The 19,661-nt window shown below is 52.7% G+C and overlaps 2 protein-coding genes across 7 annotated transcripts in view; one reads left to right on the plus strand and one right to left on the minus strand.

Moving 5' to 3' along the window:
• The window catches only part of Rapgef1 (Rap guanine nucleotide exchange factor 1), a 119,712-nt gene extending 105,732 nt beyond the window's left edge, over nt 1-13,980 (plus strand). For all 6 annotated transcript variants that reach the window (XM_050154946.1, XM_050154942.1, XM_050154944.1 and 3 more), the window contains 11 exons: nt 331-406; nt 3,647-3,731; nt 6,158-6,250; nt 6,807-6,992; nt 7,371-7,455; nt 7,598-7,692; nt 9,198-9,276; nt 9,377-9,478; nt 9,933-10,030; nt 11,074-11,202; nt 11,816-13,980. In XM_050154946.1, the coding sequence (XP_050010903.1) occupies nt 331-406; nt 3,647-3,731; nt 6,158-6,250; nt 6,807-6,992; nt 7,371-7,455; nt 7,598-7,692; nt 9,198-9,276; nt 9,377-9,478; nt 9,933-10,030; nt 11,074-11,202; nt 11,816-11,966 (1,179 nt within the window). In that variant the 3' untranslated portion in view covers nt 11,967-13,980. The remainder of the gene's footprint in view (nt 1-330; nt 407-3,646; nt 3,732-6,157; nt 6,251-6,806; nt 6,993-7,370; nt 7,456-7,597; nt 7,693-9,197; nt 9,277-9,376; nt 9,479-9,932; nt 10,031-11,073; nt 11,203-11,815) is intronic.
• Nucleotides 13,981-17,357: 3,377 nt separating this feature from the next.
• Prrt1b (proline rich transmembrane protein 1B) overlaps nt 17,358-19,661 on the minus strand; it is a 14,284-nt gene continuing 11,980 nt past the window's right edge. The window contains 1 exon segment of the mRNA XM_050155211.1: nt 17,358-18,380. Coding sequence (XP_050011168.1) covers nt 18,231-18,380 — 150 coding nt within the window. The 3' untranslated portion in view covers nt 17,358-18,230.

The raw sequence follows: 19,661 nt of genomic DNA on the forward strand, positions 1-19,661 counted from the left end.
TGTCTCCCAGGCTAAGGGGCTGCCTCTCTTCTTTGAAATTTCACCTTTTAGCTAGGAGGTAGAGGTGAGGTTGAAACCATAGTGCCCTGACCCCACATATCCTCTGGAAGGTGATGTGCCCTGGTACCCTTAGCATCTGGACAGCTTCCTCGATGCTGGTCTCCTTCAAGAGTTCTAACCAAAATCTGTCTTCTAAGTCTATGGCAACAGGGGTATACACAGTGTTGCCTGTTGCTGCTGAGCTGAGAAGAACAGAAAGAAGGGACCCAGGGCCTCTGACACATGGTGTGTTTGTCATCTCAGCCTTGCCTCATGCTCTCTTTACTCCAGGGTGATGATGGGCCAGATGTTCGTGGAGGTTCAGGAGACATCTTGCTGGTCCATGCTACTGAGACAGACAGAAAAGGTATGGCAGCTTCCACTGCAGTGGCTTTGTGTCCCACCAAAGGCATCACATGGCCATGCTGCACTGTCTTCTTTCCTGGCAAACACTATGACTGGGTTGAACTTTGGGTCTGGGTAGAGGAGGCCACCTCTGTAGACCCTGATCCTGTCAAAGCTGTGCCTGGACGTGTCCTCTCTTGAAGTAAGATGACGATGCATTTGGCTCTATGGGCATCATGAGATATACCCATTGTTGGTACCTTGTATATGCTCCAAGGGCGGCCCACTAGATAATGACCTGTTCAGCAGTGGTTTTAAAGTTAAAGCAGCCACAATGGCACACACTATAATCTAGCATTTAGGAGGCTGATAGAGGGGAGTCATGAATTCAGAGTCACCTGGGGGCCACATAACAAGTTTAAAAAAAAAAAAAAAAAAACTTCTAGGATAGCACATGATCAGTCTCTTCTACCTTGTATTTAAGTCATTCTTCTCTTTTCTTCCATGTATTTAGTTCACACAGTCAACTAGCAAGTTCCTAGGACCAAAATTTGTTGTCCAGGAGCTGCCCCAGCCTTGCCATTCCCTCTGCAACCTGATCATCTGAGATGCAGGGACCATATTCCTATACCTGGAAGCGAGTTAACTAGGCTCTGCTAGCAGAGGAGCTGCTCATCCCATCAAGTTCGTAGGAAGGAAACAGGCCCTTGAGCTGGCCTAGGAGGAAGGTGCAGGGCCTCCTTCTTCCCATAGTCATTTTCTTTCTCGTCTCTTTTGAGACGGGGTGTGTGTTCCAGAGGTCCTCTCCCTACACGTTTTAAAAAGGATTTAAAGGGGAAGAGCATGCTGACACATGCTTTTAATCTCAGGATTTGGGAAGCCGGAGGATCTGTGAGGTCCCAGGACTGTTTGAGGAGACCATGTTGCAAAATAAAACAAAAAAGGAGCTGGGGTTATGCCTCAATGATTTAAAGAAAAGAAAAAAAAAACTTGCCTAGCCATTAATAAAGGCCCTATGATTAAACCCCAGCTCTGGGAGAGAGAAAAACGGAAAAGGAAAAAGAAAAAATGATTGAAAAGTTGATGTAACCGGATTAAACTATAGGTGAAATCACTCAAGACTTCAAACCTTAATCCAACCAGTTTTGTCTTTTTTTTTTTTCAATGATCCAGACCCAAACTAAATTGAACAGAGTAGTTCTGGGAAAATTCTGAATTAAGAAAATAGCCTGAAAACTGATTGCATAGAAGAAACTGAAAAGGGGAATGGCTCACACAAGCTCACTCTCATTGCAGCTGCTGTTGAGCCCTCTGGCAGTCCCACCCTTCGTCACCTGTTTCCTCCAGTCAGGGTGGGAGGGTGGTCCTAGAGACTGACAGGACAGCCCTTCCTCCAGGGCCGTGGTTCCCTGACAGTGGCACATCAGGGCATCTTGATAGAGATCCATTTTCATCTCATTTTTATCTAGGATGTAAGCTGGCTTCTGACCTGGCCTTGTGAGGCAGCTCTCCTGTCCTACCAGCTGTAGCCAGGCCAAAGGTACTCTGGACAGGAAGCCCAAAGCCATCTGGTCTACCCACTGGGTCTGCGCAAAGGAGACTTTTGAGTTCAAGTTTCAATAGGATTTGAGGTCCCTGCAGAACCAGAATTGGTTTTACCTGGGAATCTTACCTGAGACAGAGGCTATGGGCCGCTCCAGAGTTGGCAGATGACAAAGCTCTTCAGGCGGGTAACTTCCTGAACCAATAGTATATGAGTGACTCTCAAAGACCCTGGGAGCCATGGCTCATGTGTCTGGGACTCGGCTATGCCAAGCAGAACTAAGCCCGTTAGACAAGTATGCAGGAAGGAGGCACACTTGCCAGTGTACAGCTTCTCTCAGCAGTGCTGTGAGAAGTGTGGGACAGAGCGGGCTGGGTATAGTGTTGTGCCCAAGCTCACATCCTGTCCGTTTCTTGGGACCCGTGTGCTGACCTGTTGCTTGGCCCCCAAGCTTCAGAAAGATCTGAACCACACCAGCACTACAAACACTGTAGAGTTTGGCTCAGGCTCCCGCCCAGAAGCCATACTGGACACAGCACAGCCATCCTTGAGGCTGGCCTACTCCTTGTCTCACACATGGGCTATGGCCCTGGTGCTCATCAGCAGGCTAGAGCACACCCTACAAGAGGCCACTTGCTCCTGGCAGTGGTCCTCTGCATTCGTGCCCATTCTTCCAGAAGCAGGCGTGTGTATTGGCCCTATCTCTGATTTCTTGCCTGGAACTCTTTCTAGAAAACCCTAGCATAGCAGTGAGCTGGTAGGTTAGAATACAACTATGAGGCTGAGCCCAGTGCAGGAACCAGGCCCCATGCAGCCCAAACACAAGAGCAGGCAGATAGTCCTGCCGCAGTGTGATGGCATGAAGTGCCGTACATATCCTTGCAGCCCCTCCACGCCAGCAAATGAGGAATGTATGAGAGGGGGTTGGAGAGGCCTTCTGGACCCAGAAAGTGAAGCTCGGATAGCACCCAGCCGTGCCTTGTGTGTACAGCACAGCCAGCCCTGGGCTAGCCCACTGTCGCACATGACATCCTATGCTTAATATCTAAAAGCGTGGGGAAAATAAATCACAGCAGTAAGCAGGGCTGCTGGGACTTTAGAGAGGCAGGAGTCCTTGGCTGGCAGTGCCCTTTCCCTTTGGAAGGGGTGGAACTACTAGCCTGAGGCCTCCAGCTACCAGGGCTTTGGTCCTCACAGCTGCCCTTGCCCTGTGTAGGCAGCGAGACTCCTGCCGAGCCTTCCACAGACAGGCAGGCACTTCAGCCTCCCCTTAGGACTTAAGATGGAATTTCCCACATTTTTTAATTACTGGACCTGTCATCTAAAAGCACTGCCTCTGGTTTGACTACAAGAGCTGGCTGACAAGTTTGAATTACCATTTCTGCCCATAGCAGTGAGGAGCCATTGAGCCACTGGGCTTTAGGGCAGTATCTGTGCTTAACTCAAAGGTGGCACAGTCCAGAGCCTATGCCTAGGTCTCCGCCCCTGCCCAGCACAGGGTCACTGGGCCTCAGACCCTCCCATAGCTTGGTTCCCCAGGCAGCCCATCATTAGTAGCTAGTGTGGATGAGACGAAGGATGCGGGACACGGTCAGAAAACAGGAGCCCACCTTGCCCTCCCTCCCTGGCCTGGCTCTCAGGACTCAGCATGGTGTCCATGCTGCAGTCCACAGCCCGCACCCTGGGTCCTGCATCAATGGCTCCTTTGTGTTTCTACAGACCTGGTGCTGTACTGTGAGGCCTTCCTGACAACCTACAGGACCTTCATCAGCCCTGAGGAGCTCATCAAGAAACTGCAGTACCGATATCCTTCCCAGGTCTGCAGCCTTCAGTCTGTGAGACCATTTTTACTTGTGTTACACTATTTCTGATGATGTAATTGGGGAAACTGAGGCTGAGTGTGAACCTGGGCATATAAGTTAACTGACCTGCATAGTATCACCAACCGTCAGGTTCTCAGCCCTTCCCAGGGCAGCCTGCTGCCCCCTCAAGACCGGGGTAGCACTTTCACCTTTTTTTTGTTTTGTTTTGTTTTGAGACAGGGTTTCTCTGTAGTTTTAGAGTCTGTCCTGGAACTTGCTCTTGTAGACCCGGTTGGCCTCGAACTCACAGAGATCTGCCTGCCTCTGCCTTCCAAGTGCTGGGATTAAAGGCATGCGCCACCACCACCCAGCTAACATTTTCACCTTTACAGTGGGGCCCAGTTCCCATCCCAGCCAGCGGCGTCTTGACCCTGACTCACAAAATGGCAGAGGAAAATGTAGAATAATGTGGAGGGCCTGCAATAGCATTCTGCTGCACTGCCACACTGCTGAGGACAGCTGGGACCACTGGGCAGGTCTGGAAAAGACTGAGAAAGGTTAGGAGAAGGAGGTAGGCGGCCCTGCCAGGGGGTTCCCTGCAGGTTCTCCACACTGAACCCTGGGTATCCAGGTAGTGGGCAGACTTAAGAGAAGAAAACTCAGCCAGGTGATGGTGTTACACACCTTTAATTCCAGCATCTGAGAGGCAAAGACAGGCAGATCTCTGAGTTCAAGGCCAGCCTGAACTATAGAGTGAGTTCTATACAGTGTAGGTAGGACCACACTGAGAAACCCTGTCTTGAAAAACCAAAAAGGGAGGGAGGGACGGAGGGATGGAGAGAGAGAGAGAGAGAGAGAGAGAGAGAGAGAGAACAGTGAAGGCTACTAATGACAGCTAATGACTTCAAGGCAGGTCTGGCCCCTTCTACTGCCCTGGCTAGGTAGTGGCCAGCTCCTCCACCACAGCTAGGCTTTGCCCCTAGCCCAGGCCTCAGCCATGGGGATTGTTAGTGGCCAAGACCACTTTTGCTGCCTGTTCCCTCTCTCTTTCCTAGAGGCCTGTCTGGGAACCACAGTTACTGGGCCACTCCCAGCCACATAGCCTGTGACTGCCATCTGCTGGGCAGCTGCTGTCACTGGGGCAGCTCTCCGCCTTCCTGTGTGCCCTGAACCCTCTCAGGGGCTCCCTCACACCTCCTGTCCTCAGTCTGACCCTGACTAAACGTCCTAGCCTGTCAGGACAGGTGTGGTCATTTCCCATTTGTGGACTCTAAACACCTGCCAGAGCCTGGCCTAGCAAAAGACTGTCAACTACATCTGCCAGGAACATGTCAAACCTGACATGTATTTGCGTGTGGGATCCCACTTGGCTGTGAGACCATTTTTATTTCTGTTATACCATATTTCCCATGGTACCAGTGAAATGGAGCATGGGTAACTGACCTGTGTAATCCCACCTCCAACCTCTACTGCCACCCTGAGTTTCTCATTCTTCCCCCATTTAGCCTCAGCCAACCTGTTCATGGAGGCATCCCCCCCCAGACTTGGGACGGCACTTTTCTGGGGGCCAAGTAGACCATCCATGTGGCGTGGCTCCCCTTGAGTGCCAACACACAGGTCATGGGTCACTGGGGAATAAGGGAAAGAATGGAGAGGGGTTTTTTTTGTTTTTAAAGATTTATTTATTTAAGTACACAGTGATCTGCCTGCATGTATGCCTGCAGGCCAGAAGAGGGCACCAAATCTCATTACAGATGGTTGTGAACCACCATGCGGGTTGCTGGGATTTGAACTCAGGACCTTTGGAAGAGCAAGCAGTGCTCTTAACCACTGAGCCATCACTTCAGCCCCAAGAATGGAGAGTTAATGGGAGCAGAAAAACAGCAGGAAGCCACCATCTCCAAAGTAGACTCTGGCATCAGTGGTCATGAGTCAAGTGTGAGGGCTGTCATGGGGTCTGTTGTTCCCACAAAGGAGGACCAGCCTGGCTTTCCAAGGTACAAGCTCCCAGGAGCATCCACACCATTGTGGTTGTGTGGCTGGGGAAATGATCTCTAGATGGAAGCCCATAGGATGGAGAGGGGGGATTTATGACCTGTTCACTCTATGGGCCCTGGGTTTTCGAGGATGTGTAGAGAGGGATCTGCTCCCTCGACTTGAGGCCCAGCACCGTGGCCCTCAGCCAGCATGTCAGCACTCAGGTCTAACCCGAAGATGCCCTGGAGGGTTGCAGCAGCCTGTGGAACAAGTGGCCTGGACTAGATTTGCTCATTCTTGCTGCACACAGACCAGGCCTTTGCTTCCACAAGCTAAACCTTCACTCACCAGTTCCCAGCACTGCAAGTGGCTCATGGGGGGGGGGGGGTTAGAGCCTCAAAATTAGCATTCCATGCAGACCCTGCCCTATGAACCTTAACCCACATTTTACATACGAGAAGTTCTCTCCCTTCGCTGACACATTCAAGAAGCGAGTCAGCAAGAACACGTTCTTTGTGCTGGTGCGAGTGGTGGATGAGCTCTGGTGAGTTCCTCACCCTGGGGTCCCAGAGCTGGTTGGCCAATGCTCAGGACTGTGCATTGCAGCAGGCCGCTAGCATGGGGTTGTCACCTAGATCACCCCACTCTTACACTGCACCACTGTGGGGCTGTGTACCCCCAGCACAGAGTATTGCTCACTGGTTCCATTGATTTATCTCAGCTCTGAGGGTGGGGTGGGTCCTAGACTCTCAAGAGAAACCCTGCCCCATCTAGGACTGCGCCTTCCTGAGTTATCTTAGGACTAGTTCACAGAAAGACTCACAGTAAGCAGTTGTGGGGGTGCCACATCTGAATCCTTGCCCTTGGATGGCATCTTGTTCATGTGTGGTGGCTGTATGCTGCTGAGGTCAGGAATGGAGGGGCTCACTGGAGATGAGGGTCTTCTGCCCTGACATAAGACCCAGCTTAGACAGGATCTTCCCCGAGGCAGAAAGCAACAAGTGTGTTGAGTAAGTTGACAGGGACCTATTCCAGAAAGGCCACTCCCAGCACTGTCCTCAACTGGATCCTACATTTCACCAAGTGCCCTTGGCCCTTAGCCTGGTGGAGTTGACGGAGGAGATCCTGAAGCTACTGATGGAGCTAGTCTTCCGTCTAGTGTGCAACGGAGAGCTCAGCCTGGCCCGTGTACTCCGGAAGAACATTCTGGAAAAAATGGACCAGAAGAAGCTGCTCAGGTGTGCCCATTCCGACCAGCCTCTGGCAGCCAGGGGTGTCGCAGCCAGGTGAGCCAGTGTCCCAGCACAGTACTGAAGATCAGAACTGAGCCCAGCAGCTGCCTTTGCTCACAGCCCTTGTGACGAGGGCTCCCATGACTGTGCCTCTCCCCATGCGAATGGAGGAGATGGATGTGCTCTGGTCAGCTGTGGATTTCCCCAGCACTGATGTTACCGTCTGTGCCATCCAGACTTCCTAAAAGCCTGGGAAGTCTTTCTTGCCTTCTGCCCAGCCGGTGGGGGTGTGTTGGATGGTAGGCATGTAGAGCGGAGGCGGGAGAAGAAGGAAGCCAATTACCTGAGAGCAGCTCTGTGGCCCAGAAAGGCCCATGGAGGTAAAGCCTGCATCAGTCTTTCCCCAACCATGCTTCTCATGCTGTGTTCCAGGCCAGGGACCTTGCATGATTTCCACAGCCACGAGATAGCAGAGCAGCTGACATTGCTGGACGCAGAGCTTTTCTATAAGATAGAGGTATGTGTTGGGGTGCCCTGTAAAAGGAAGCAGCTCTCTGCCTGGACGCTGCTGCTGACTGTCCTTAAGGAGAGCACCCCCCAGCCCGCCCCAGACCAGGAACACCGCAGGCTATCATGCCGTCTGTTCTGTTTCCACCCAGATTCCTGAAGTTTTGCTTTGGGCCAAAGAGCAGAATGAGGAGAAGAGCCCCAATCTGACCCAGTTCACGGAGCACTTCAACAACATGTCCTACTGGTGAGAGCGGCCGCAGCACTCGCTCAGGTGGTCTGGTGGCGCAGCTCAAGCATCCTTGGCAGAGAGGTTGAATGACCGGTCCTGAGCTCTCTCCAGAGCCTGCGGGCTCTAGCCTTGAACTGTGGGCACCAGAGAGAAGGCAGGGAGGGGGTGGCTCCCTATAGAGCTGGTTGAGGAGGCACCATAGTCTCTAAGTGAAGCCTGGCAGGGAGGAGTGCCAGGATTGGTTGTGACCCTGCGAGGCAGGAAGCACCTGCTACTCTGCAGGACCAGTCAAGCCGTCAGGGCTGCAGCTCACCTGACTGCCTGAAAGAGATCAACTGATAAGCAAAGGAGTGGATTGTTAAGGCTTTGGCAAATCAAAGGACACCTGAGTTCTTTTCTTGGGAGACAGCCAGTCTCTACATAGCCCTGACTGGTTGTCTTGGAAATTACTATGTACACCGGGTTGGCCTTGGATTCATAGAGATCCTCCTGCCTTTGCCTCCCAAGTGCTGGGATTAAAGGCGCACTGCCTGGCCTACATTCTCCTAATTTAAGGGCTACCACACCCGATTTGTCTCTGAATTCTTTTTTTTTTTTTTTCCGAGACAGAGTTTCTCTTTAACTTTTGGAGCCTGTCCTGGAACTAGCTCTTGTAGACTGGGCTGGCCTCAAACTCACAAAGATCCGCCTGCCTCTGCCTCCCGAGTGCTGGGATTAAAGGCGTGCATCACCACTGCCCAGCAACTCTGAATTCTTAAAGCAAAATGAAGGCCAGCACTGTGTGTCATTTTTTCTTTTCACCATGTGAGCAGGTGCCACCACCTCCTGCTGCATTAGCCCTACCCCACACGTCTGCCATGGCCCCAGGGGAAGGTTTCATTGCTTCTCCCCCTGCTTGGGAAAGGGCCTCCCCTCACCATAGCCACCATTCCAATCTTAGTGTGCTAGTTTCTAGGGCAGATAGGAACTGCTTCCCTCCTGAGCCTTGCCTGATCCACAGTCTGTTGCTAGTTGCAGAAAACTCTAGAAAGTGGCAGGCTGAAGGTGCACAGTACCCTTTGGAGCCATGGCCTCTTATGTCCCTAACACAGGTGCCCTTTGCAGGATAGAAGAGTAACCCTGCAGTGACCCTTGTAAACCATAGGAGGTTAAGGCCACCATGAGGTCAACCTTATTGCTAAGGTTCTAAGTTTCCATCCCTTTGCTGACTTAGTGGTTTCCTACTCAGCTGTCAGCTGATCTCTGAGCCACCAGCATCAGGCCCCATAAGGCCTTTTCCTGCTGAAGATGCTTCAATCCCCAAGCCTCCCTTGGAGAAGCTAAGGTCCTTGTTCTGGCCCCCTGGGGTACAGTGAACACCCTGAGATCAGGGACCAGGTTCACTCTTATGCTTCCTTTGGTTTCAGTGTAAGAACTTGTAACCAACTGGCACAAGGGTCACACATATTTCATCTCCCAGGGCCACCGAGCCTATGGAAGACGGTTAGCTCAGCTGTTGCTTCTCTGGCCGTTTCCTGCAGGGTACGGTCTATCATCATGCTGCAAGAGAAGGCCCAGGACCGGGAGAGGCTGCTTCTGAAATTCATCAAGATCATGAAGGTAACTGTGGCTCAGTACCCAGAGCCCTCCAACTCTGCCTGGGGAGGCTAGCGCCATCAGCCCTCCGCTGCCCTTACCCTTACCCCGCCTCTCTTTGCAGCACCTGCGCAAGCTGAACAACTTCAACTCCTACCTGGCCATCCTCTCAGCTCTGGACTCAGCACCCATCCGCAGACTGGAGTGGCAGAGGCAAACCTCAGAGGTGGGTGGTGGGAAGTCTGGACAGGCTGGTATGAACCTAAGAATGGACATGCGTCTCCATCTGGACACCCACCTCTATGTGACCAAGACAGCTGCTTCTTCAAAAACCTCAGCTTCCTTTCTCTGGCCTCCAATCAGCAGGTCCTGTGACTTTCATGGCTGGCTGTGGGGTCAACTCTCCTAGCTTCAGCTGCTGAATCCACCCTTTAGCCCATCCATCCAAAGTGGCCGTTCTGGGCACAGGACTACACACTAGGCCTATTGGGTGGGTGAGATGAGTATCAGAGGAGAGGGCAAGTGAGCCCACGAACAGGGTCTTCTCTGAGGACGTACTCACATCAGCAACAAACAGGCCTGAGGCCTTCCACCATTAGCAGGTGTCAGCAGGGCCTGAGTCTGGCATGCTTTGGGCCCCTGGCATCATCACGTGTCACTAATTCACCTCCATCCTGCAGGGCCTGGCCGAGTACTGCACATTGATTGACAGCTCATCCTCTTTCCGAGCCTACCGGGCTGCCCTCTCAGAGGTGGAACCCCCATGTATCCCGTACCTGTGAGTTGTCTCCCCACCCACAGCTCTGTGGTCACCACACCTGATGGCTCAGACCTCTCAGCTCCCCCTGCTCATTTTTAGTGGGATTTTGTTGTTTTCATCTTTTATATGTATTTTGTGTGTGTGTGTGTGTGTGTGTGCGCGCGCACGCGCGCGCACTCGCATGTCTAAGTGCATATGTGTGCTCACAGACTTCGGAAGAGGGAATGGGATACCCAGGAACTGGAGTTACAAACAGTTACGAGTGGCCATGTGGGTTCTGGGAACCAAACCCAGGTCTTCTGCAATGACAGTAAATACTTTTTTTTTCTTTTGCTTCTTCCTTTTTTTTTTTCAAATAATTTATTTAATTTTATGTGCATTGTGTGAAAGTATCAGATGCCCTGGAACTTGAGTTGCAGACAGTTGTGAGCTGCCATGTGGGCTCTGGGAATTAAACCTGGGTCCTCTGAAAGAATAGTCAATGCTCTTAACTGCTGAACCATCTCTCCAGCCCCATTTGAGTTTTTGTTGTTTGTTCGTTTTGTTTTTTGTTTCAGTTTTGGTTTTTCAAGGCAGGGTTTCTCTGTGTAGCTTTGGAGCCTGTCCTGGCACTCTGTAGACCAGGCTGGCTTCTAACTCAGAGATCCACCTGCCTCTGCCTCCCGAGTGCTGGGATTAAAGGCGTGCGCCACCACCGCCCGGCCCATCTCTGCATTTTTAATCTATTTGAGTGTTCAGTTAACCACTTCACATTAGCAGGTACAGCCGTCTGACGCTGTAGCCAGGTCAGACCCACAGTCCTCCATAAGACTTAAGTGCTCCAGGCTCTGCCAGTGCTGCGCTGGTTTTTAGGGGATCCGTAGGGGGAATCTGACCCAGAGTCCAGAAAGCAAGGCTTCATGTGGTTCAGAAGATCGCCTAAATCTGTGCTCTGGCTTGCTCTGCGGTTCAGTAGCTGCTTGTCATGGGCTACAGTTCTGGTAGCAAAGCCAGTTTACAACAGAACAGCTGCTCCTGAGTCCTGTCTCCATGCAGTAACTGGCTTCTGCCTTCATCCCCAGAGGTCTGATCCTGCAGGACCTGACCTTAGTTCACCTGGGAAACCCAGACTATATTGACGGGAAAGTGAACTTCTCCAAGCGGTGGCAACAGTTCAACATCTTGGACGGCATGCGGTGCTTCCAGCAGGTGTAAGTGCTACCTGGCACCAGCCTGGCCTTGCTGCAGGGAAGGGCACAGCCCAGAGGGCCAGGAGCCCACATCTGTGGGATGGGGTACAGTCCCTGCTCCCCTGGGTTTTATCAGGACAGCATGGGGAAATCCACACAAATGGCTCAACTCCTTGTCTGGGCCTAGGCCTGGGCCTATGGTGGCAGCCAGTTTGTCCTCCAGTTACATACAAGTCAGGAAGCATACTTGGAAAGTACTCTCCAGGCCATAAGAAGGAGGCCGACTGGTCTACAGAGTTTCAGGACAGCCAAGGCTACACAAAGAACCCCTGTCCTGAAAAACCAGAAAAGGAGACTGACAATCCAGGCTACCTGGCTTTAGGGCCAGCTTGGCCATCACAGCCCACTCAGGATGGCCGGAGTGCACCATGTCCCAGACGAGTCTGCCCAGGGGACCACAGGGAAGCCAGGTCCAGAGCACACACAGTGTTTTATGTCTGGTGCTGAGTGCCGCTGTCCCCTGTCAGCTTGGGTAGCAGTGACCCTGCCCCCACAGTCATCTGGGTTGCACCCTTTGAGGTTCTGGCCTGGCTGTTGAGAGCCCTGGACTCGCTGACTGCCCCTCTCCCCCCAGGCACTATGAAATCCGGAGGAACGACGACATCATAACCTTCTTCAATGACTTCAGTGACCACCTGGCCGAGGAGGCCCTATGGGAACTCTCTCTGAAGATCAAACCCAGGAACATCACAAGGCGGAAAACAGACCGTGAAGAGAAGACCTAGGCGCTGGCTGGGTATAAGAACGCTCGAGAGGCCCAGAGAGGACCTGGACCGTCCAGCCTCAGGGCCTGTCCACGGCTTGGCTGTGTGGCGGCACCCGAGCCTGCTAGCCGGTTTCCTGCCTCTCTCCCTGTGGCTAAAGCCCCAGGGTCCACAATGAGCTGGCCGGCAGGCCTCAGGACTGGCTTGTGAACTGGTGGACCCGGTCTGGTTTTGTTTTCTGTTTTCTGTCGATGCTCCCTCCTGTTCCCTACTGTTCCCTTCCAACTGGGGAGCAACAGAGACCTGAACAGCAGACTAGGACAGTGGTGAGCCTCAACCCTCTGAAGGGTGCCCTCACCTTCTTAAGTGGCAGATGCGTAAAAGCCCCAGAACCCTTGGGTAGGCTGCCCTCCAGGGACATGGGAGGCAGAAAGCAGAAAAGGGCCATGGCAGGAATCTTTTAAATATGGAGGATGAGGCCTGTAGACCTGGCCCAGAAGGTATGGTGAATGGCATCAGCAGCCACAGAGCTGGCATTCTCACAGTAGTGGCCCCAGACCTGTCCTGCCATGCATGGCCCGCTAGGCTCACCTGCTACACATGACAGTAGCACCTCCCTCCTGTGCCCCCACCCTGGCCCAGCTACAGCCGCTGCCCACACCACTGGCACTCTGGGGATCAGGAAAAGAAGAGGTTGAAGGAAGGGGGAGTTCATGCTGAGCTGGGGCCAAGGCTGTGCTTCTGAGTGAGGGTCTTTAGTGACTGAAGGAGAGGCAAGCAGCCCCTCCATGCTTGCTGTGTGCCTTAAATGCCATCTCCTGTCCCTTCCTGGCCTATGGGCTTCCCTTCCACTTTGCCCAACCCCTGGCAGCCAGCAGGTCCCTAGTCCCTTTCTGTACCCTGGCAATGTCTGGTGTCCCCGAGAAGGCTGAGCAGGCCTGGGGTGTGAGTGCCTCCAGAGGCCTCCTGATTCCAGGCAGGTGCTCGTCCCCTGATGTGGAGCCACCACTGCTGCTGAGGTTGACAATCGAGGGCAAGATGTTCAGGGCTCAGTGCTAGGGTCTCCCAGGCCCTGGCTCCGTGGCCACCACTGTGGCTAGTTGGCAGGGTACAGGTCAGATGTGCTGCTAGCCCTCCCATGCCTCCAGTTCACTTTTTAATGAACAAGTGCCCATTTCTTCTGGTCATGGGGCTTGGTCAAGTGGACACCAGGATCTCTGTGCTTCCTCAACCCCGTCATGGCAGCAGAGGGAAGACAACAGCTGCTGGCCGGGTGCAAGTTTGGAACAACTGTCGCTCTGAACCCCTCCTGGGTGTTTTTTTTAGGAGCTTTTATCAAAAAAGGAACTCTGGGCTGTTCTTCCCCCTCTCCGTTTATTTGTGCTGTAAAGAGGGGGGGTATCTGTGAACAGCCCTTGGCCGGCTCCCTCTGGCAGCAGCCAGGGCACCCGGGTTGTCTAAGGAGTGTGTGTGGAGTCGAGCTTGTGAGCAGTCGTGTGGGTCTTTGGTTTGTTTCTTCTTTGCAGGTCCTTCATTTCAGTCACTTCCTCCTGTCCCTCACGAGTGCTGCTGTGTGCAGGTGGGGGGCACTGTTCACATCGGGCCCTTCCTCCGTGTGGGGACAGTGAGGTGCAATGTGTGGATTTAACTTATTAGCCAACAGGCTTCCCTAGTCACCTGCCTCTGGCTGAGGCTGAGCCCAGTGCTCACCGCGGCCTGGCTTCCACATGTCTGTTTCTCGGGGGTGGGGGGCTGGGAGAGCTGTGCAGATCAGTCTTTGTAGGCACCCTGAGTGGCATGGACAGTTCAGTTTTCTACAGAGGCCAGCCCTTACCTGTGAGTTTGGTATGGACAAGGCTAGAGCAAGCAAATGCCACATCTGGCTGATCGTGAACCGAGACACCTGCCCAATGCCTCCCAGTGTGATGCTGTAATATAAATCCCCCACTAACCTGTCCGACAGTGGCATCTTCCTACAGACATTACAAGCGCGTAACTTTTATATGAAAAAATAAACAGGCAAAAGCCCGTCTGATGCCGCCTCTGTGTCCAGGCTTTCTGTGCCAGGCTGCCTTGGGTCAGTCCCTACCTGTTTGTGACCTAGTTGAAGGGAAGGGGGTGGAGCCTAGGGCTCTGGTCGGCATTCTCTTCTCAGACCTGCTCTTGTGGTTGTGGTCACTCTGGCTGAGTAGAGGATAGCACCAGGACCTGCCCTTCTCAGACTGAAAGGAAACAGCTTAGTGGCCATAGGCACTTAGCACCGCTCTGACAACCTGGGTTCTCTGGGGCCCATGAGGTAAGAGAAAACTGAGTTTTGCAAGGTGTCCTCCACCTCCACACACATGCGTGAGAAAAAAGTAAAAGTAAGGACACAAGCACTGTGCACACCCAAGAGCTGTGTCCCTGCCCTGTCATCACAGTGCCTTCTGCAGGTCACTCCTGTGACTTTCCAAATGAGTGCTGAGGGAAGGGTATGGTCTCTGCCCCATGAAATGTCCTCAGGCCTCGGGAATGAAGTACCACACCCAGGAGGACAGCTCCCAGCCAGCCCCCGATGACATCAGACTGGAGAGAGGACTCCACAGTTAAGAACAGTGGCTGCTCTTGCTGAAGACCTGAGTTCAAGTCCCAGCACACACGGTGTCTAACAACAGGCAGTGCCCTCTTCTGACCTCTCCCAGCACCAGGCATGCAAGTAGTGCACATGCACGCAAACAAAACACTCATACACAAAATCTTAATTAAAAAACAAGCCTGAGTCACACTTGGTAGGAGGCGCACATCTTTAATTCCAGCATTTGGGAGGCAGAAGGAGGTGGATCCCTGTGATCTCCAGGCCAGCCAGGGATACAAGTGAAACCTTGTCTTTTTGTTTGTTTGGTTGGTTGGTTGGTTGGTTTTTTTGTTTGTTTGTTTGTTTTTCAAGACAGGGTTTCTCTGTAGCTTTGGAGCATGTCCTGGATCTAGCTCTGTAGACCAGGCTGGCCTCAAACTCAGAGATCCGCCTGCTTCTGCCTCCCAGGTGCTGGGTTTAAAGGAGTGCGCCACATGGGTGTGTAGCTCAGTGGTAAGATGCTTGCCTAGTATGTGTGAGGTCCCCAATACCACACCACATGCAAAAAGCACTATATACATAAAATGAGACATTTTTATCAGATCATATTGTAAAGATATCAGTTGCCAGGTGTGGTACACTGCGTAGCCTGAGCTACATGCTGAGAACTCCCAAAATAGGCATCTCAGACTCAATTAGTAGCTGATTGAAGCAATTCCTATTAAAACCCCAATAGTGCGTGCGTGTGTGTTTGTGTGTGTGTGTATGTGTGTGCGCGCGCGCACAGTGCACATGTCTGGGCGAGGAGGCCAGGGACTGACATCAGATGTCATCTTCAGTTGTTATCCCCCTTTTTAAAGATTTATTTTTCACTGGCATGGCGCACACCTTTAATCTAATCCCAGCGCTAGGGAGGGAGAGGCAGGCTGAGCTCTGTGAGATCAAGGCCAGCCTGGTCTACTGAGTGAGTTTCAAGACAGGCTCCAAAGCTACACAGAGAAACCCTGTGTCGAAGAAAAAAAAACGGGGCTCTAGCACCCTTAACCACTGGAACCTCTCTGGCCAGACAGATCTTTATTATTTAAGTATATTTGTAAATCTTACTTCTCTCACTGTTTGTTGGTTCTGTTTTTCCAGACAGGGTTTCTTTGTATGGCCCTTGTAGTTCTGAAACTCACTGAATAGACCAGGCTGGACTGGAACTCACAGAGATCTGCCTGTCTCTGCCTCCCAAGTGCTGGGATTAAAGGTGTGCACCGCCACTATCTGGCTTCTGTTACTATGATGAGCATGATTTTGTATCTAATCTCTTCACTGAGTTGCCTTTTGGTTTTTGTTTTGTTTTTCATCATATTCTAGCTACAGAATCATGTCTTCTGGTTTTGTTTTCCTTTTGTGTGTTTGTGTGGGGGTATGCAAATGTCCCAGTGCCTATGTGGAGCTCCTTCCACCATGCAGGTCCTGGGGATTAAAAGCCTTGGTGACAAATGCCTTTACCTGATGAGCCATCACCCTTTAATTGATGAATAGTCACACTTAGTGCTGGGGTGTCCCCCACTATAGCTGTGTATTCACACTTAGTGCTGGGATGTCCCCCACTATAAGCTGTGTATTCACACTTAGTGCTGGGATGTCCCCCACTATAAGCTGTATATTCACACTTAGTGCTGGGATGTCCCCCACTATAGCTGTGTATTCACACTTAGTGCTGGGGTGTCCCCCACTATAGCTGTGTATTCACACTTAGTGCTGAGCCATCTGTTTCTCACATTCCAGACTCCACTTGCCTGTTTTCTTAGGAGCCTCTCCCTCAACAGCATTAATGGGCACTGGACCTTGAAATCCTGACGCAGGTAATCTTGACAGTTTTATTTATCACCACCAAAGGTATTCTGAAGCAGCAGCAGAAGAGGCAAAATTCCCATTAGTCATGCAGAGCTTCAGGCTGCAGTTACAGGCCCCCTGCAGTTTAACAGGATCCCCAGGTGACTGATCCCGCCAAAGGAATAGCCTTTTAGAAACTGTGCCATGGACTTATTTAAAAGGCCTGAGAATGGTGTCATTGGCTGCTGGGTGCTATGAGGTACCTCTGAGGCATCTACCAGCTCCCCAAAAATTCCTTCCGTCCTCTTTGTGACTGTCATGCATTCTGAAGGTCAAGTTCTTGGTTCCAGAACAGCCCTGTGTTCTGGATCTCCACAGGGCTCACTGCTGACTTCCTTATTCCAGTCTCCAGCCCTGGAGGGGGCTTTAGGAGCTGTTGGCTACTAGGAGCAGGGCCCAGAGGGCCAGCCTCTGTGTGTGTGTGTGTGTGTGTGTGTGTGTGAGAGAGAGAGAGAGAGAGAGAGAGAGAGAGAGAGAGAGAGAGAGAGAGAGCTGCCCACGCTTTAAAGTCCGGCTTAGTGCCCTCCTCAGAGAGGGATGGGACCCTGTGACTGTGACAAGAGTCTCCCTCACAGCCTGCTGGACTTGGCCTCGGGGCACATGATGTGAGGACAGCTGTGTGTATCAGTGCACAGGTGTCTCACAGCATCTGGGGTGGCCTGGTTGGAGAGCACTCCCAGTTGACAGCCATCCCTAACAGACCCGTTTGTTTGTTTGTTTGTTTGTTTGTTTGTTTGTTTGTTTTTCAAGACAGGGTTTCTCTGTAACATTTGGAGCTGGTCAGCTACCTATTTTTTTCTTCGAGACAGGGTTTCTCTGTAGTTTTGGAGCCTGTCCTATCCTGGATCTCACTCGGTAGACCAGACTGGCCTTGAACTCCCAGAGATCCACCTGCCTCTGCCTCCTGCCTGCTGGGATTAAAAGCAGTGCCACCATCACCCAGCACCTTTTGTTTATTTTTGAGGCAATCTCACGTAGCCCAGGCTTACCTCCAGCTCTCGGTATAGCCAGAGCTGCCCTTGAACTGTGCCTTCTACTCAAGTTCTGGGATTACAGACACGCACTGCCACGGCCCATCTGTGTAGAGCTAGGGATGGAACACGGGGCTTTGTGCATGCAGGGAACTGAACAAACCATCCTCAACCCTTAGCTGGCCTCGTCCAGTGACTGTAGAAGAGTGAGCAGGAAGCTGGGGCGGGGAAAGGCGGAAATGGAAACATCAGACAGGTAGCCAGCGGAAGCCAGAGGCAGTAAAGAGAAGAGACTTTTAGAAAAGTGAATCTCAGGAAAGGAGGCGTCCTGTGTAAGTGGAGCTGAAATGTGAGCCGCAGACAGACAGCTCGAAGAAGGCTAAGCAATGGAGCTGGGGACTCAGTTGCACTCAGACGATGGACAGAAAGTAGCGGTGTTCTCTGAAGTAGTGACAGGAAGTTCTGTCACTTCTTACTAACTGACCATAGCCTGCCCTGATCTCTCCCCACATGGGCAAGGGTGCAGGAGCAGGCAGGAACTCCCAGGGAGAGAAGCAGAAGTGAGTTCTCCTCTTCGCTCTCCCAGGGAGAGCGCATGCGACTAGAGCCAGATCCCTGAGCTGGGCTGGAGATGGCCACGTCCTCTGGAAGGCTCTGAAGACAGTGGGGACAGTAGTCTTCTGTGTTCTCCAGGAGTGAAGGTGAAGACGGGCATCCCAAGAAGGGCCTGTGTCCCTCAGATGTGGATCCTACCAAAGGCCTCAGTGGGCCACCCGCGTACAGGACTTCTGAGCCCACATCCCCTTTGCCCTGTGTGAGCAACACAAGGAATCATGGTCCACAGAAAGGGCACGGCCTGGCCTGCAAGTCCTGGGCTCAGGGGAGGTAGAGGGCCACCACCACATAGATGACCCAGCTGGTTGACACAAAGACCCCAAAGAGCAGGCTGAAGAGCACGAGCGAGCGGGCCTTCCTCGAAGCCTCCTCAGCCTGTGCCAGGTCACCCCTGCCCAGGGCTGCTCTAGTCTGTAATGAGACAGGTCAAGGTGGGATGCATCAACAGTGATACCCCTCAACCCACCCCAAATCCCACCAGCACAGCTTCAAGACCAGGCCCATGCCACAAGCCAGAACTGCCAGTCTGGGAATCTCAGTACCCACCCCCACAGCTCATTGAGGTGCGGGAATGGTGGCAGAGGTCCCTCAAGCACTAAGGAATGCCCTCAGATTTCTCTCATGCCACTTCATAGCAGCTCTCAAATGGGGCTCATTGCACCCCACTTTGCTGATGGTGGCGTGAAAGTTCAGCAGACTTAAATGACCTCCCTGGGCCACACAGCTGGTGGGGAAGTCAAAACCCACAGTCCCATCTCTGAGCTGCTTGCTCCCCTCAGCCCTGGCTGGTGCTAACCTGATCTGAGACTTCCCCCTCTTCCCAGCAAGGCCAGGCCGTTAGCTGCAAGCACAGCTCCCAACCCAAGGCTTGCCTACCGTCAGACAGAATGTCATGGCACCTTTGTCAGTGAGTCCCCCGGGCCTGAGCCAGAGCCAGGCACGTGGACAGTAATGGAGGGAAAAGCAGGAGGGGCGGGGAGAGACACTAGTGAGAGAGCATGGCTAGAGACGGACAGTCGTGCAAATGAAAGAATGAACAGGGAGTGAGGCCGGGGAATAGGAACTGGGAAGTGAGTCAGGAGGTGGATGGATTGACAGGCGACGGATGGGTGGAGGGCGGGAGGCTGAGTTGATAGATGTGTCTTGACGGGAGGGAGGGCAGGGAGATGAGTTAACCGGTGAGCAGTTGTGAGGCAGCAGGACAGGTGTGAGCAGGCAGATGGCAGCTAGACAGAGGGGCTAGCCCAGGCAGCTGGATGGGTATGCAGACTCCAGGCTGCCGAAATACTCCAACGGGGCTGGGCAACACCTCGGCCCTCATCAATCATTTATACCTTGTTTTGTTTTAGAGCTTGCCCGAACAGATCCTTAGTAAAGAGGGTCACAGGCAAGCAGCAGGAGGTAAACAGACAAGAAAGGCTAGGCCCCACAATGGGGCTTCTTCCTGGGTCCCACGAGTCCCCGCAGGGGCAGAGGCTCCTGTCCTTCAGCTGTGTCCCTCCCGGTCACCTACCTCGTGGGAGTAGACGATGGCTATAAGCCCCGTGAGAAGGCAACAGAACAGGGTCACCAGCACTGACTCCATCATGAAGTCCTTGGGCAGAGGCCTGTGCTCCACTGGCATGGGGGCAGGCCCGCCGGCCATGGGGCTGCCATACTGTGGGGCAGAACTACTTACATGACAAAACAGGG

The sequence above is a fragment of the Alexandromys fortis genome, unplaced genomic scaffold, assembly GCF_014885135.2.
Source record: "Alexandromys fortis isolate MF-2015 unplaced genomic scaffold, M_Fortis_MF-2015_v1.1 scaffold_72, whole genome shotgun sequence".
In the NCBI taxonomy this organism is placed as follows: Eukaryota; Metazoa; Chordata; class Mammalia; order Rodentia; family Cricetidae; genus Alexandromys; species Alexandromys fortis.